The sequence below is a fragment of the Seriola lalandi genome, unplaced genomic scaffold, assembly GCF_002814215.2.
Source record: "Seriola lalandi dorsalis isolate HSWRI2012SDOR001 ecotype SW California unplaced genomic scaffold, Sedor1 jcf7180002054169, whole genome shotgun sequence".
Taxonomy (NCBI): domain Eukaryota; kingdom Metazoa; phylum Chordata; class Actinopteri; order Carangiformes; family Carangidae; genus Seriola; species Seriola lalandi.
This window is the reverse complement of record NW_019524722.1, coordinates 494897-513485: the sequence shown is the minus strand read 5'-3', so window position 1 is coordinate 513485 and position 18589 is coordinate 494897. Positions and strand designations below refer to the sequence as shown.

The 18589-nt window shown below is 40.7% G+C and overlaps 1 protein-coding gene across 1 annotated transcript in view; it reads left to right on the top strand.

The window, feature by feature from the left end:
• The window catches only part of LOC111653179 (caM kinase-like vesicle-associated protein), a 40987-nt gene that overhangs the window by 16486 nt on the left and 5912 nt on the right, over positions 1-18589 (top strand). The window contains exons 2-5 of the mRNA XM_023403657.2: positions 13745-13852; positions 13988-14119; positions 17591-17665; positions 18359-18497. Coding sequence (XP_023259425.1) covers positions 13758-13852; positions 13988-14119; positions 17591-17665; positions 18359-18497 — 441 coding nt within the window. The 5' untranslated portion in view covers positions 13745-13757. The remainder of the gene's footprint in view (positions 1-13744; positions 13853-13987; positions 14120-17590; positions 17666-18358; positions 18498-18589) is intronic.

Sequence of the window (18589 nt, the reverse complement as noted above, 5' to 3'; positions counted from 1 at the left end):
CCCCACCCCCCGAGCGCCTAAATGTTGGACAATGAGGACTTAGACTCTCCCGTGGCCTAAGGTTGCCTTCCGCTGTGGTTCAGCTATAATGCAAGTTCCCCTTAAGTTGGCCACAGGAAATAATTCATCCCACGATGCGGAGGCATTGAGCGTGGTGTGGTATTGTTTTCTTTCAAATGTTATCAATTTACAGTCTCCTTCTGTCTTTTTCATTAATGGGCTGTCTTGAATTTACTGCTCATAATTTGTGTCTCTTTTGTGCGATCAATTTCACAGTCAGCACTCTGAGGGGACTTTCAATTAGTGTTAGCTTGACATTAAAACTGAGCCCGCTTTATTTATTCCTGCCTTTGGATGATAATATTTCATGTAATGTCGATTTTATGCGTGGCAATTAAAGTTTCTGTCCACTGAAGCAGGAGGAACTGAAGGCTAATGAGATTGGCTCTGAACAGTCTTGTGTTGTAGAGGAGAAGCTGGGCCACTGGTTCTCCTCATGTAAATGAGAGACCTTTTACTCAGCATCACATTATAAATCATTTACATTACGGTTATGTTTCACAATGTGTGAAATGTATTTGATCATCTGAATAATGTAAATATGTTTACATTTGCATTTACAGTAACTGCCAATCATAAGGAATAATATAGATGTTAATTCCAGTGTTTAAAAAAGATGACATCATTAAAGCCCCAGTGTGTATTACTTTAAGTTATCAGAACATATTTCAAACTATTCTGATGGCATAATTTGTTTTTTTGTGGAAAATATGACAATACTGGTGAAAGTTAGTGCTGGGTATGAGTTTCTGTCAGTCCATTCATCCCAGTGCCTCCTAGATTGATCCATGGGCCTGTGTTGATCCCTGCCACTGTCTTTTTTGATTCTACTACAGTAGGGTTTGCTATTGCTACAGAGGCAACATTAGCATTAACAGCTGTTAACTTACTAGTCTAGAAGAAATGTTGTAAGTTCAGTATCAAACTTAATTCCTTTACTCACTAAGAGCCGTGTTCAGCAGCGGAAAGCAACACCAATGTTAACTCTTGTCTCTATCACAAATTTTCTTCGTCTGAAGTGAGCATGATAACCAGATAGCCCTGGTCCGTGGCGTCACTTTCCGACAGCGACTCACTATAGCTTCCAATCTGTCCTGAAGTCATAGCGCTGCTCAGAGGGCGTATTATAACCTCTTGCCTTGTAAACGCAAAGATGGCCAAAGCTCTTGTCGAGCGACGATGACCACCACCTGCTCCTGGCAAGAAACACGTTTGACAACAGAGGAAACTTACAAATAGCCTCTTTAAATGTAACTAAAACTTGAATTCTTTGGGTTTTTTCACATAGTAGAAAAATCCAGAATAAAATATCATAAAGAGATGTAAAGCAAAGCAGAATGTAAGACATACAGTTAATAAAATACAGCAAGAACTATACCACAGAACATTCTGTTATATTCAATAAAGTGCACGTTTTGGACTAAAATGTACTCAGCTTGAACAATTCACAGGAATGACTGTCAAAGTTAGCTGGAAAGGAGGTTTGACTGGGAGGAGCAGGGCAGGCAGCAAAAGATGGGAACCAGGCTGGAGTAGTGGAAGACGACAGGGCAGACGCTGTACAGGGAAGAGAATCCAGGCTTTAAGACAATGAGTGGGTGAGGCTGGAGCACCCAGGGGAAGGCAGTGGTGATGAACCAGAAAGGTGAACAGACTAGATCTGGCAATGAATGGAGGGAAGAGCCAGTGTAAATATACTGCAGCAGCTTGTTAAGGTGACGAGGTGATGCGTAGGAGAATTGGCAGGAGCAGGAACCAGGAAGCCACACCCAGCACATCCACACACACACAAAGGACCACAATACACAGCAATTTAACCACAGGGAAACCGGGGACTAACAGGGAACACCAGAAAGGGGAAACACCAGGGAGTGAGGGGCAGAATCCTGACACATTCCCTTTTATATGAAACAGCACCTACTATATGAAACCATATGTACTGCCATATGAAACATGCATACATGATTTAACAGCAAATAGAAAATAGCTTATATAACACTGGATGTGTTAACCGGTACCCTTCAAATTAAAGCCTCCATTAACTCCACATAAGGTTATTTAAGAATTTAATTTAATGCATTATCCATTGTAACAGCACACACACTACTACAGTTGCAGCATGAGAATTAATAGTGGTTGTGGTGATATCTATGGAGAAAATGTAATGCTTTATTTTTAAGTTGAAAGTTCTACATTTGGATTTTTTTTAAATTTTGTATGCCATCTGGGATTTTTCAGGTTTCTTATTGTTTACACTACAGTAATGGAGGCACAATACACAGTACATGACATGAGTATAAATTTGTGGCCCAAATTTGTGGTGTTTGTGTGGATGCGTGTGGATATGCAGGCCAAGACTGTGTTCATCACTGTCACGCAGACTTCACCAGGTTTCTCAGCAGATTTAATGTCTCCCTTCATCATGCATTTTTTTAACTGTCTCTGTAATTATGGCATTGAAACTGTACTGTTACCACCTTATGGTGCAATTCACCTCACTCTCCTGCACCAAACATGACACAAAGGTACAGGAGTTTTGTCAGGAGAGACATTTCTTGGGCTAAAATTAGAAATACTGGCTACATCCATTGTAAATAGGAAAGGACACAGTGTAATATATGGATTCACACTGCAATGCACTTGCGCATATGTGCACTCAGGCATGCACTCATGTCTATACACACAGAGACACTATTCTCCCTCAGGATGGATTGTCAGTAGTTGTTTTGTCAAAACAAGTTGGCATTTGTCCTCACACTCTCTCCACAGACAAAGCACTTCCGAGCCATCTTACCTGAAGAGTAATATAAAGTACGTGCATACTGCCCACTCTGAAGCGCCCTGTGGCAGCCATATTGAGGTCGACGGTGGACGTGCAGCCGCGGGTGGACAGGACTCGGTTGTCACAGATTTTTTTTGGCCTGCTTCTACTGATTAACTGATGGATTAACTACTTAGTGACATAAGTGTCATTGAGTTGTTGTAAACATATTTATAACTGCATTAGATTGTAGTGGCATGTTACTGTATGATTCCTGCCATTGGCTACATTGTTAAATTAGCCTGTAAACTGTTAAATTAGCCCATAAGCGCGTTAGCCAACCATCCAGGTTAATTTTCACTCACACTCCTCAAGCTAGAACTCAGTGTTTTGGAAAAGTGACTGCACTAAAGACAGTACATCGTGTAGGGCATCATTTTTCTTTTCTTTTCTTTTTTTATTTATTACACTACCACTGAATATAGGTACATACATAATTCACTCTCTTTTTAGGATCCCTCTGTTATCCCTCATTCTCTCATGGACCACCATGATAGTGCACAGTTATTCTATAGTATTGTAGTGTATTATATTGGTATTTAAAAATATATAGAAATAACTTAAAACTTTATTTGTAATAACCAGTGTTGGGCAGGAAAGCATTACTTAGTAACATGTTACAGTTATGTGATTCATTTTTTAGGTCCCAATTAACAGTTATTAATCCCAGTAATGTTTTCTTACTTTGGCATTTTAACTCCTACCAGGAATTAGATGATGGTTCATAACGGATCAGTCTCTCTGCATTCAGTTGATAGACTGGTCCAGGATTTGCCAGACCTTGGTGCAGGGGCTTGAGGTGGGGCGACGCAGTTAGCTTCTACCAAAAGAGGAGAAATGTGACTCCTGATTCTTCCAAAGTTGTCCTTGAGTCCTATTCACATTTTCTTTGCAGCCATGCCCAGCATTAGCCAGGAGTACATGTGCATTCAGGAATCACCTGGTTTTGTTGGATGGTGTAACCGCACAGCTGAGGTTCGGACTGGAGAACTGTGTGCATTCACAGAGGCTAAGCTAGCATTAGCTGCTGGATGGTCCAAACTATAGGATGTCTGCTTGTTAAAACAAAAGTCTCCTTTTCTATTTCTACACATGCTAAATACAAAAGATACCATGTTTGGGGATAGAAGCTTCGGAGTTGTTCAGAAACACCTCTGGCGGAGCTGGGCTGAGCAATGAAAGTACAGTAACAAGCAATACAATACATTACTTTTGCTGCTGAGTAATTACTAAAGTAATGTGATTAGGTATTAAAGAGCAATGTGTGAGGAGTAATCGATTTCAGGCCTGATGACAGGCAGGCAAACTGCTGCACATTTAGAACAATTTAAGAACATTGGTCATCTGTTCGATCTGTTCGTTTATTGGTCTTTCCACTTCCTGTTCAATGATTGATTTCTGTGAGCCCTTTTTAAATACCATAATTTGTAAAGTGAGTCAGACTTGTGAAAAAACACAAATAATGATCAAAATAATTAAAATCAGATCCCAAAAATCTCCATACAGCTAATTTTAAATGCAGGAAATGAAACTTCTCCCTGTGGCAAACAAAGTTAAGCCCACAATTACTATTCAACCACCAGTAGCGGAGTCAGCTTATCTGCTATGCTAGCTTGAATCAGTTTAATAATTGATGTAACAAAACCAGAGCATTTCATATTCACAATGTCCCCATGACTTGCAGGTTGAAAATGCAGCAAAAAAGCTTTTTTTTTTTTTTTTTGCCCTGTTTAAATCTGCGCCCTGCAGTCCTTAGCGAGGTGCTTCTGCTGCTGTACTTTAGGTCTGTGGCTACCTCTGTTACACAACCATTTCCCTTGTGTAAGGTAAATGCTGTTAGTGCTGGCGCGACAAAAGAAGACACTAAGAACAGGTGCACTTACAGGTGCATCGTGGACAATTGTGTTACAGGTTTGAGGGCAGTTAGTCAGCTGTTTGTCCGTACTGATTTTAAGTATACTGTGCCAAAAGATAAAAACAGACACAGCACTGTTAGTCAACTCTGAGACACATCCTCATGCTGCAGTTCACACGGGCTCTGAGGAGCTGTTCACTGGCTTTGTTATAACATAAATATAGTTGATATAAATTCCTGTGTACTGTGCTGCCCAATTACAGCTGTGCTTTTTGTGTCCCCATTGAAACAGAAAAATAATGTTGTGGCAGGCGGCAGGTGGAAGTCCCGACTCCTGGGGGTGTGCGAGATATCGATTATAAACCTGTGACTCTTTTACAGTAAATGTGAAAACATCCTGCAGCTTTACCTCCCCTTTAGAAGCTGTTGTAAGAGGGGGCTGTAATTTGCCTTGTGATTCCTGTAAAGTAAAAGGTTAAGCCTGGGGTGCAGTTGCTGCAAGTGACTCTCCGTTGATGGGCTCTGAGTGTGGTGCTGAGAGAGAGAGAGAGATGGCACAGGAAGACAGAGGGAAGTGAAGTGGAGAAGAGTAAGGGGTTTCTCTTCTTCTGAAGAAGCCTCTGCAGTGTTTTCTTATTCAGTGAAGAATGCAGCTATATGAGTCAGATTCAGACATGAATGACAGCACATAGAGTGGGATTGTGATTATTCTCTAAAGGCAGCCGGATGATGGAGTCCATGGCCTTGAATAAGCCCTTGAAAAAAAGACATAGGATAGATTGCGAAGCTTCCCATCGTCCATGATGTCTGGCAAACAAATGAGAAATGTAATGAATTCTTGAGAGATTCGCAGTGTGTGAAGCTGACACAGACACCGACAAGCAGTGCAGCACACTGGACTGGGATTAGAGGAAGGATGAGCAGAGAAGCCTGGTAATTATTCTAGCACTGCCAGAGTTGCCATGCTTCTGCTCCAAGCACACTGTTAAGCAAGTGCCCTGGGACACAATGATTCCTCGATACAAGAGAGACACGAAATGTAGGCCCAGTGAGACGTACTGTGGAAATGGAGACTATCAGCCATGAATAATTAATTCAACTGTGTATGGACCCACTTTTTATAACCTTTGCCACCATCTTTACTCTGATCCTGCTCCATAAATACTGCTGATTGATACGACTTTCCGACTCTGGGTGTATCTCCCACGCGCTGTTGTTACCCTGCCCCCCCCCCCCTCGTTACAGACCTCTCAGCGCCACACTCCTCTGCTGGCTCCGCAAAGGTTGAAAAGGCAATGCTTAATATGCTGCATTGCAACCCTAATTAGTGCGGCCAGAGGCCCCCCCCCGAGACAGTGTGTGCAAACTTTTATGTCAACATTTCCAAGAAGCCATTTCCCCTTAAAGTCACATGTAAAAAGACATAATTCTTGCGCGGTGCAGTAATGAGGCAGTGTGATGATGTTGCAGAACGTTGTTTCCTCTTCCCCAGCGAGTTTCTGAGAAGTGCTTCCACAAAGACACTGGCTCTCCACTGAATTAATGCAGGTTAGACTGTACACTGTGAAATAATATACATATAAAGTACTTTGATTTCATCCCAATCTTGGACGCCTATTTCTTCTCATTACATATATATATTCAGGGCGCAGTGCAGTGATAATTTCACCACCTCTGACAGAGCTCCTGCCAGGGTCATGTACCAACATGTACATTTATTGCATAACATCAATATTCCACCTGCAGTACAATGTTCATATAGTAAATCTCAGCACTAATGGATTCTCTTGGCCTTTGGTTCAGCACTTCATCCATAAAAGTTCAGTCCGAGTCAGACAGCTTTGACATTAATGGGATTTGACTGTTACTGCATAGCAAGCAATAACAATCATTAGTAAATTTATATATGCCACATTTTGTATCTATGGAACACAACAGCTGCAAATGCAAAATGAGATTATATGATCTAAATTGATTAGATGCTGTTTGGGTTGTATTAGCATCACTGCTGGGCTGCATCCGCGTTATCTGAATGACTTACGTCCTGACACCTGCACACCCTTGAAAACTTCTCTGATGTGTCGTGTCCACACCCGACTTGAAAATGTTTTAACACTTATGGTGTTGTTCTGTCTTTAAAATGCATGTGTCGTCGCACCTAAATTCCAAGTTCACACCCGCAGCTAGAATCAGATTTCACATAGAATCAAGTCAGGTCGGATGAGCTTCACAGAATACCTGTGCACATGATTTACTGTTGAGTTGCCATTCAGATCACACCTCTGACACTGCAGCTCAGTCTGACCTCTCGGATCAGGGTTAAGTGCTGCTTGCCTCTTACTCAGTATATGATATGTATTTGACACCATCATAATTTAAAGATGGAGGAGAAGTTAGAAACTAAAGTGGAAAACGCACTGGTGCCGCAGTCATATTATGTGTGTCAAGTGCCGCCCTTAGCACCAATAGTTCGTGCTGCAACCAGAACCATACACAGAGTTGGACATGGTACAGACATTAACTTAAAATAATAAAAACTATCCAATCTCCACAGCTATGGCTCGCCAGGCAACACCTTTTTGCCATTGTCTTTGTAATAACAAGATGGTGGGTCATATATGTCTTATATAGGCATTTCTAATATGGCTGTTTTACTCGTCCCTCGTTTACTTTCAGCACTGCATAAGTGTAAGGATTCCAAGTCAAGACAGAGCTGATTCTCAAAAGTCCAGCAAGATCTTGACTTCTCGTTTTCTATCCCTCAGACCTTCAGTTTGCTTATTAAGCATAGTTTCCTTGCAATTGCAGCTCTCTTTACCGGAGGAGGCAGCGAGAGGCAACTGTTTGAGCATCTTTCTCACACTGGTCTCTGTTAAGACTTACACAACTGTCGCTATCCCTATCTGTGTTGACCTTATCTTTTCCTTTCAGCTCAAGGCAAAGAGCTATCGCAGTCTCTTGGGCAATCTCAGGAGATCAGCAGGGATGAAAGAAACTGAATGTCAAGGATGTTTATTTCCTAATAGCTGGAGAGTCTGTCCTTGTGGGGCTGAGGATCCAGCCAACCTCCAGCAACAGAGGCAAAGACAGAGCATCAGAGAGGGGGACGATGATATTTTAGATGGCTGAGCTGAGCCTTGTCAAAACAGAGATAGCGGTTTGTCCGAAACACTTGAGGCGGGCTCGGGGGAGTCAACACAGAAGAGGGATGCTGCTCCCTTTAAACTTAAATGTTGAAACTTTTTACCAGTTCGTCATTCTGTGCCCTGCTTACCTTCTCCCCAAATGATCCCATGAAAACCAGCAGTAGATAAATGATGGCAGTGTTAAGGGGTTTAGAAAATTAGGATTTGTTTAATGCAGTGCACGTGTCACAATATCATTTTCACTGCTTATTTATCACAGCCAAAAGAATCCATGATAACAATATTATCGTGATATCTATGGAAAATCTGAATAATAATAATAATAATAATAATAATAATATTAATGCTATCAGTGAAATTCATCTTTAACTTTGTTTAATGTGTGTTTTGTATCTTTTTTGGCGAATGAATTAGACTCAAACATGAGTGTAGGGAGGAGGAGAGAGCGTAAGTGGGATGGTAAATGGACTGCACTTAAACAGCACTTTTCTAGTCAGATCAACCACTCAAATCGCTTTACACTATAAGCCACATTCACCCAGTCACACACACATTCATACAGCGCTTTTTTCTACACGTTGAGCACTTCTACCATACACTCACACACTCACTCACACTGGAACAGCCATCAGAGGCAATGCTGGGTTCAGTATCTTGCCCGAGGACACTTTGACAAGTGGACTGGAGGAGCCAGGGATCGAACCAGCGACTGTCTGATCAGTGGACAACCCGCTCCGCCTCCTGAGCCACAGCTGTCCCAGACTCTGTAACAAAAGCGAAAGAACGATTACACTGAAATGAAAAGTCAACATGATGAACTCATTAGCAAAAGAAAAAGTGAAGGTTATTTGTGGGTTTGTCGACTCCTGTCGTGTAGTCACTTGATCCATTGTTAATAAAAAAATACTGATTAGTGCAGCTTCAAACTGAATATATATCTGATTAATGTGTGCATGACAAGCCAATAAGATTGCTCTCACATTAGCAAGTCTTTCATTTAAGATTTATTCAGACTGCAAAACAGCATGCATAAAATGGACAGAGTTTTCAGATCATTGCAACCCATACAACTTTTTGGCAAAGCCAGTTAGTGGTCTATACAGTAGTTTTATTTGTCTCCAGTAAAGTTTAGCTTAGGATGAGGAACATGAAATCAAAGCTGATCATCCATGTGCAATTAATAGAGCAAATTTTGTTTAATCATATATTTTTACTTTGCTCAGGGGAAGGTTTATCTACGTAAAAACTTGTTAAAATATAACTGTTGAGGCACTGCATTGAGAGAGAGAGAGAGAGAGAGAGAGCGAGAGAGAGAGAGAGAGAGAGAGAGAGAGAGAGAGAGAGAAGATGTGAGCCAAAAAACTGAACAGTAAATGAAAGATGTCCAAAATCAAGGAAAACACTTCATCTCAGAAAAATTTCATGGTGGGATTAGTGCGATCAGCTGCTCCCTCATGTTTATAACCATACCAAAAAGGCACCAGCCATTTCCCTGAGGTGTATCATCACATTATACCACAGCAGCAGGTAAAATAATCCCCCTTACCAATGCCTTAAAAAAAAATCCTGATACAGCGCTCTAATACAATGCAGTCTAATCTTATTTAACCTAATCTTAGACTTCACCTAAATTAGCCGAACCTGTAGCCTGATCTTAAACAGGCCGAGGGAAGAAAAGCCTCATTTTGCTGATCACCTTGCCTGGCTGAAGCGGGAGCTGCGCTTTGCCTGAAAAACCCAAGATCTTCATCACTATCCATCCTCCATGTTGTAAATCTTCACCGCATCTGCAGAGAATCCTTGGTGACACAGCAGTGCGGCCCAAGCAGGCTCAGCTGGCAGACCCAGGTCACACACTGGGCCATAAAGCATCACGAGCCATCGATCGCTGCTCCCGAAGGGCAGATAACAGTCAGAACACGGGGTGATAATGCTTGAATGTTGTTGATGGTGGTCAGTCCAAATGGGGCCATTATACAGCCTGTGTTGTGATACTGCTGGGATCCTGCTCTCTCTGCTTGAAGTGCTTTGTAAATTCTTCAAGCATCACACTAATCAACACTTTAAAAAAAACAAACAAACAAAAAAAAAACATGGGAGAGGCTGACTGAGAAACTTTGTGCTAAACTTTGTATTTTTTTTTTCCTATAGTCTTCTTATTGTTATTTGTTTATTTTACAAGCTCATTATGAACACATGAAAATAAAGTCCTCATCGATTGGGCTTAGAAACCTTTCCAAACCCACAAAGGCCCTGTTTATTTGCTGGATTACTTCATTAAATTAGATTTCATCATCATCATCATCAGAATATCTTTTTCAGTCTCTCTTCCTCCAGCCTATTATCCCTCTCTACAATGCTACGACTCTCTTGTGGACTGTTACAGCTGCTTGCTGAATATCAATGTTTTCAAGCATATTATAGAATTTTTTTCCCTCACGTTTCCTAATGCCAGACTCACTCTGAATTACCTCCATTTAAACCACTGGTTCCTGCAGAGCTTTTGTTTTTCCTCTTTGCACCATAACTTCACTGAGCCACAGCATTTACCACAGAGAGACAGTGCAGTATATTGAGAGTGAGTGAGAGCGAGAGAGAGAGAGAGACACAGGGAGCCAGAAAAGGTCAGCTCCTCGTGCCGACTACACAGCGCAGACTGTTGCCTCAGATGAGCAAAGGAAGTTCAGAAAGAGCACAGTTTTCTCTCAGCACATTTGAGACATCTCCGCGCCGAGCCTCGGTCATTTATATTGGATTACAGGTCGATTCGCGGAGCTACAGTGAACAGATTGCCCTTCTTACACATGGCGCTATACTTCTCACGCTGGCTGCGCTCATTTACATGTAGACATCCATCACCCAGACTGCCAGCGCAGATGGATTTTGTGTGTCTAGGAAATAAATATTTCTCACCCCTTTATTCATCTGGAGAAATTTCAGCACCGTCCTGCTTTGCATTCAAACAGCTTCACATACAGAACATTCACTCCAGCTCAGGACTTGTCTGCAGTGTTGTACTATCGGGCCTTGAGCAGTTTTACTGGCGTAAGAAGTTGTGTGGAGCCTTATTCAAGGACACTGGTAGTAGATGAGAGAGGCAACAACTGTTCTCCCAGCAGACTTCTCCAATCTGTCCAGGGATTTGAATCAGAAGAACACTGAATCACATACTTGCTTGTTGTAAATGATCTGATCCCACTTCCGTTTTTCTGCCTTTTTTGTTTTTTGGCAGCTTATACCCTTGAAAACAATTTACTCTAATTTATCTGGCTATTGTAAGAGCATTCGGCAGTAAAATCTCCCTTTCGTTGTGTGTTGAATCACATGATGTCTGGGGTTGGGTAATACTACAATACTGCTGTCAAGAGAGATGTAAGAGATTTAGCCATTTGAACCAAGACAGATATCCCTTAGCAGACGTATCAGGCCATTGCAGGCAATATTGCTATAAGCAGGACCGCTTTATGGCGTTATTAGATGTATATGATCCTTGCATTAGTGTGATGAAGAGTGAACATTTGTTAGACATTTAATGCGCTGAATCCCCAGTTTATCTATAAACGGTTTCTTAATTGCGTTTCCAGAAAATTTACAATATCATCATTTTCTGGATAATGTGCTATAAAAACACACATACCATTTATAGGATTATATATAAGATTTCATCCATATCTCCCAACACTAATGTGTGCTTAGTTTCACAGTGAGAGTCACGTGTTTTAGATCAGACTTCAATGCCTTAATGAAACTCATATATAAAAGAGTCCAACTGATAAATTGACAATAAATTGTAGTACAAGAATTCACAACTGTGTCTCCTAGAAATGATGTTAAAAAAAATGGATCACTGGCTGGATTCTGTCCAGAGGCAACAATGTTTTTGAATGAATGCAGCTCTACATTTATTAACAGCAGTGGTGGTGATTGGGGTGGCTGGCGGATGAACAAAGCACATGACATAAAAAAGTTGATTGATGTTGTAGTCACTAGAAGTTTAACTGCAATATAACTGCAATATACTGTCAACGTAACAAAATCCACAAAACAAATATACCGTCTGTGAACATTTTACTGGTATGTTCAGTATCAACGTATTATCCACATGTCAAATACGTAAATTAACATTTCCTCATTCCGTTAATAGAAAACATAATCAGTAACCAGTCACAAACATATTTGCTGTTGCAGTTTAGTTGTAGTGACACAAAATTTCAGGGAGACGGTTGAAATTCCAGATAAGTTTTAGGTAGCATTAGCTTAGCTCAAAGACTGGAATCAGGGGGAAACAGCTAGCCTGGCTTTCTGTGAAGATAGCAAAATTCACCTACAAGCACCTTGTAGCTCCACTGTACAAAACCGTCAGTGTAAAAATGAGAATTTGCTGTTTCACAGTCAGTTATGAGCTGCAATTTTGCTTCGCTGGGAGCAGTAATTTCCTGTCCAGCTGGAATCCAGCTGCTCACGTGGTGTGTGTCAGACACTTGAATAGTTGATTGAGAAATTGAGTCCATCACGAATCAGAAGACGGGGGTGCTACAGCGTAACTTAATGTGCAGCTAGCGAGTCTACTTGCATAGCTGCTGTAGCTAAGCCCTTAGCACTGAACTACGAATACAGCTTTAGAAACAATGTTATTACATAGTTCGTTTCAACAGTACAGTGTCCCATTTTGTACATATCTTGGTCATTTAATGGATGGATTTATTGGATCAAAAAATTACGCAAAAGAGAAATTGGTTGATATATCAGGGTATTAGATTTTCTAACTGTCACTGTTACCAGTATCTGCTCCATTATTCTACTCTGCTACAGTATACAGCATAGATTTTAGGGTTTAGGCACACATGCTCGCTTACACAGACAGAAATACAGTCTTAACTGCATCCCATCCATTAATATACCACTTATATTTTGAGGGTTGCTGGCGGGCTGGAGCAAATCCCAGCTGACACTGGGCGAGAGGAGGGGAACACCCGCCCTGGACAGGTCGCCAGTCTATCACAGGTCCGACATATAGAGTCAAACAACCATTCAGTCTCACACTGGAGTCATCACTTAACCTGCATGTCTTGTGTGACTGTGAGGAAGCTGGAGCACTTGGAGAAAAACCCACAAGTACTAACCACTGCACCACCGTGCTGTTTTGAGATCTCTACTCCAGGGAATGAAATACTAAAAAATGTCTCTTCCCTTGAAACACAAAACTAATAGTTCCAACTTAACTGACTCTAATTCTTAGACAAAAAAAAACAAAAAACAGAAAAGAAGAAACAGAGTAAAGTAACATAGGATGGTCTCAAATTTCACTCCATGCTGTTAAAGAGAGGCACAGAGAGGCGGCACCGCAATTAAGTGTTGATGCAGAGCTCGTAAAGTACTTTAATTCCTCTCTCAGTCCTGGGGTGCTCTGCCTGTACTGGCCGGCTCCCTGTCTTGATTGGAAATGCTTCACTTGTTGCTGCGGTTTCCTCGCCAGGCCCCGCACTCATTAAATGCTGCTCCTTCTGCTCCCTGACCCCCACGTTTTGTAAGTTTCATCCCACAGAAAAGCACCAGTACATTCAGTCCAGACTTCTGCTTCACCCCAGACTGTTCCCCCAGCTGTTGTATTAGTTATATAAAAGTTAGATCCAAACATAAAGCTGACTCTGTGCAGCCGGCTCTGAGGCTCTGGACTTTCTTACTGCAGGATCATGAAAGGCTCTGTTACATTAAGTGAAACAATCCGCTGCGCTGATACTGCCTCTGGTGGCTCTTTAACTCTTACACTTTTGACAGGCTTTCTCAGCATTATGCTACTTCTGTCTTATTATTCATTCCACTCTTCTGTCTCTCTCTCTTTCTCTGTTTCTCTTACCACAGGTCAGGAGAGGCCATGCCATTTGGCTGTATAACAATCGGGGAAAAGAAGGATTATAACAATCCTTCAGACGTGACAGATAAATATGACCTGGGTCAGACTGTTAAATCGTGAGTATCTCTCCAGCGGCTTGCAGAGCAAAAACACCCATACAGACTCTTGAATTATGTTTCTATCTTTTCTCAAGAAACTGTCATGATCTGTCTTTATATTTCTGCAAATAACTCTGCAATGCTTCCTTTCAGGGAGGAGTTCTGTGAGATATTCAGGGCTAAAGACAAAACTACAATGAAAATGTACACGTGTAAAAAGTTCCTAAAGAAGGATGGAAGGAAAGTCCGCAAGGCTGCGAAAAATGAGATCCTCATCTTAAAGATGTGAGTTGTTGGATTGGGACTAATATTCCCTTCAGTCCAAGTTAAACAATGCATGATTAGTTTTGTGTTGGAAGATTTTCATTTGTTTTTTTCTTTTCCTTATTTCACCTTCTTAAACACAAGCTGCACAGACGACATGGATTTCTAAAAAGAAAAACGAAGCAGAAATTTTTTTTATTTATAAGTAATAAATTATTGAATTCAATTTATTATTAATAATAATAATAATAATAATAATAAAAGTCAAGTGGACCTCACTTTACTGACTGATCACACAGTTTATCTGAGTCGTTTCCTCTCAGCTTCTCTATTATCTAACTTTCCTGTAAAATCCACATCAGCATAACCTGGGTCTTGTCAAACTATTTGTCGCTGACAGCAGGCGGCGCAGTGAAGCACGGCGATGATGAAGGTGTGATTTCTATGTAAGGAGCCTTTCAAAACATGGATTCTTATTCTTCTGAAAATTGCACTTCAGACACAGCAATAACGGGGATATGATGGAAACTGCTCCAGTTTTTCAGGCGTTAATCATCAGTGGGGGTTTTTATTGAATAATCAAATGTGATGACAGTTTCAAAGGCTGCGGAGAATGCCTGGCAAAACATCAAATGCAGTCTTGAATATAAAATGCTTGAATATAGGCATTAGAAAAGAAAAGAAGTGCTCATTCAAGTACTAATCCTCATTAATTTATTTTTATGACTTCCTGCACATTGTCAGTCACAAACAACTTGGTTTTTTCTCAGTTAGAGTTTCTGACTCAAAGTCCCCCTCCACCCAAAAATATGTTTTAATTGTTACTTCACACGGTTGTTTGGGCCTCATTGTGCAGAGTAATGTATATGCAGAGTTTCACACTAAGGCTCAGTTGGAAGCCAGTTGTGGTTCAATATGCAGTTACACAGGTGTGACATGGAGAGTTGAGACATCTTGTGTCCAGCAGTTAAACTTCTGAAAGGAACAAAACTTGCATATTCATAGATTCTGGACGTTTTAATGATTGTGAGGGAGTATATGTAATTTTAAGAATTTTTAATGAGGTAATTTAACTTTTTTTTTTGTGTGGGAGAAGCATATGAGACACAGATGATTCCTTCTTACAGGCAGAGTATTAAAACACGTCTGGAGGCGATCATTAATGGTGTGCAAGAACTTTGTCATTGGTAATAACTTCACCTCTCACTGCAGCAGCTGTTTTGGCAACGTCACAGAACCATGAATAATGGCCTTAAGTGAAGAAGACATTTGCACCATTAAATGTATAAGCACAAATTACTTTTATTTTTTAAATTATTTTAATTTTATTTATTTATCTCAAAGAAAACATAGGGCATTGAAAACACAATTAGTGTGGGGAAAAATGACATTTAGATGTTTTTGTTCTACAATGAATAAATTTTCTTTTTTTTCTTTTTTTTGACAGCAAGGTGTGCTGACCTGCTCAATTTGAAATTGCCTACTAAAACACGAGAAATGGAAATGCATGAATTTCAAAAAAGCTCTCAAACGTTGCAAAAAAAAAAAAAAAAAAAAGTATACGCTCGCATGAGGTGGTTTTTCAGACTAATTGACGAACCAATATTCTGAAAAATTCAAGTCGTGGCGCCTGCTGCATCATGCCCCAAAGAGCCAGTTCCAACCGAGAGGCAGATGCTGGAAATCTGTTGTCACGTTTAATTGGGATGATTTCGTGAGATGAGAAAAAACTCAGCTTTATTCATATAACAGAACTCAATGGAAACAGACACACAATTGTGTTTTGTCGACTTTTCTAAAAATGTCTGTTTTGGGCAAGACTGCAGTGCAAACCCGGTAATTGAAGTAAATGAAGCCTTGGAAGTTCAAGTTCAAACAATTCCTACAGCTGTCCCAACTTTTGATGATGACTTGCAAACCCTCTGTCTGTACAAAGGTAGTGAAGGAACAGACTGTGTTCTCCACCCTCTGATGCATTATTAGGACAATACTGCAGGAAGTAGGACGGTATATTTCTATCAGAATGGAGAGAAAAAGGAAGACAGTCTGACTGATCAGGGGTTCATCCTACAGCGAGATAATGAGCCAAAACATTAGAGGAAAGGAAAGCAAAGGTGAAACAGGCAAAAATAAAAGTGCAGCACATTCGTAGGAAAAGTGCTGAGACAAACTTTCTGAACAATATTTGATTTCCCTTGTAGAATGTCATGAGTGTGTCACTGAATGTCAGATTAAATTTAGTTCAACAAGTAGATTCCATGATATTAAATTTCCAGGTGTTTATTTGTACTATTCTTTAATTTCAAACACAGAGACTTTGAATGATTTGAATTTAAATTTAACAGCTGGAAAAATCCAAGTGTAAAAAGTATGACCGGTAGTGTAGGCATCCAAAAACCCTTCTGGAATAAAACCAACCCTCCCCAAACAATATGAAGCAGTACTGTCCACTTGTTACGTATGACTTTCTTTGTTTGGTTGACTGCAGAGTTGTTTACATCTTCTCCTTGGCTGAAACTGAGTTTCTGGTGTGTGATGCAGAGACAATGTGGGATTATGCACAGAGGGACATTACACAACCTGCTCTTGAAGATCGTTCAGTTTTTTTTTCTTCAGGGCAAAGCAGAGAGCACAGAGCTTTAGTAGCACAACGATCCATGTGAGGAAAGAAAAAGAGCGGTGTAGGCCAGTGCATGCAGTGCACTCACACTGTTACAACACTTACAACAGCTGGATCAGTGGAGAACAAACCCTGATCGGCTGCTGTAGAGAAAACAATATCATTGTCCACATGTATCTGTGATAAGCTAAAAATAGAGCATGTCCCCATCTGTGCCCCTTAGCTACCTGGACTACATTCATCGCCATTTTAATTCAACGCACATTTTATGTATATGTGCTTTTAGAAATACCAACAATAGAACAAGAATTGTCCAAACGATGTCCACTACTTTCTTCTAAACAGCTGTGCTTTCCCTCGGCTCCCTGATGTTTGGGATAAGTAAATTACAGTTGTGAAACACTACACCTGTCAGTGACACAAAATGAGAACGATGCATTAATGTCCCAAATCTTTTTCCACTCAGTAACCTGTTTAGTCTTGAATGAATGAGTTAAGCCATTTCAGACGGAGCTTCATTCTTTTTTGACCGTGTTCCTTGTTCAGTTCTTCAATATAAAATGTGAAAAGGATCATGGAGGCAGCAGGAGTGTTTTGTCAACTTCATGGGGCATTGACAGGCAGGAACACCACTCTGCAGCTTCAAGTATTGTAGCTTTATGGGTTAAATTCACCATGAAGTTTCCCAGCTGGTACTGTTGCTGTCTTTATGCCCATATGGATAAATTAGAGCACGTAAATCAGCTTATCTGTGGATGGGCAGTTGAACATGCAGATCTCAGTCATGTCTTGAATGAATGATTCAGATGTCGTATCTCTCTCTCTCTCTCTCTGTGTGTCTCTGTCTTGTGCTTTGTGATGCGTCTCCTCAGGGTGAAGCATCCCAATATTCTCCAGCTGGTGGACGTCTTTGAGACCAAAAAAGAGTACTTCCTCTTCCTTGAACTGTGAGTTCAGATGTCTGATGAGCCGGGAGAAAAGGCTCTCTGCTTGTCTTTGCTGTAGCTGGGGTCTGTTGAACTGTATGTGCTGATTATTCACTCTTGGGGAAAGAGCGGTTGTAGCCCGAGGCCCTGTAGATATGAGAACATCTCTGAACTCCACTCATTTGGTATTCGGATATGATTGCTTGCTAGCTGCTCCATTCTCATCAGCATGTGTTCTTGGGGAATTTGATGCATTTCCATGGATGTGCTAGATGTAGGATACTCATCTTGTCCTTCGAGGACACTTGATTTATGGGTTTGTGGTTAGAAAGAAAATGATCAAACACAAAAGAAACAGTGGGGATATGACTGAAACCATTTCCTTGAAACAGGTATGGCAGATTATGCAGTCTTGTCAACAGATTTTACTCTGGGAATTATGTAATTTCAATTTAAATATTCAATACAAATATGCAAATATATATATAAATATGAATATAAATATGCAAAAGTACAGTTATATATTTCTATACTATCAGTCCTTTTTTGCCTTTTGAATAGTCTCATTATTGTCTCGTCATCCAGCAAAGACAACAAATGCTTTTCAAAAAAAATAAAAATAAAAAATAGATGCCTGAAATCTCCTGAGGTTGAAATAAAATCACATTTGTAGTTTTCAACAACAAACACCTAACATATTTCTTGTTTCTACAGTGCAACAGGCCGAGAGGTGTTTGACTGGATCCTGGATCAAGGCTACTACTCAGAGCGAGACACCAGCAACGTGGTGCGCCAGGTGCTGGAGGCTGTCGCCTACCTCCACTCCCTGCATATCGTGCACAGAAACCTCAAGGTAACACACCACAGGACTTGGACTATACTGACTAATCTGGGTTTTAGGCAGAAGTAAATAAGACATTATGACTGTGGTGGCAATAAAACTGT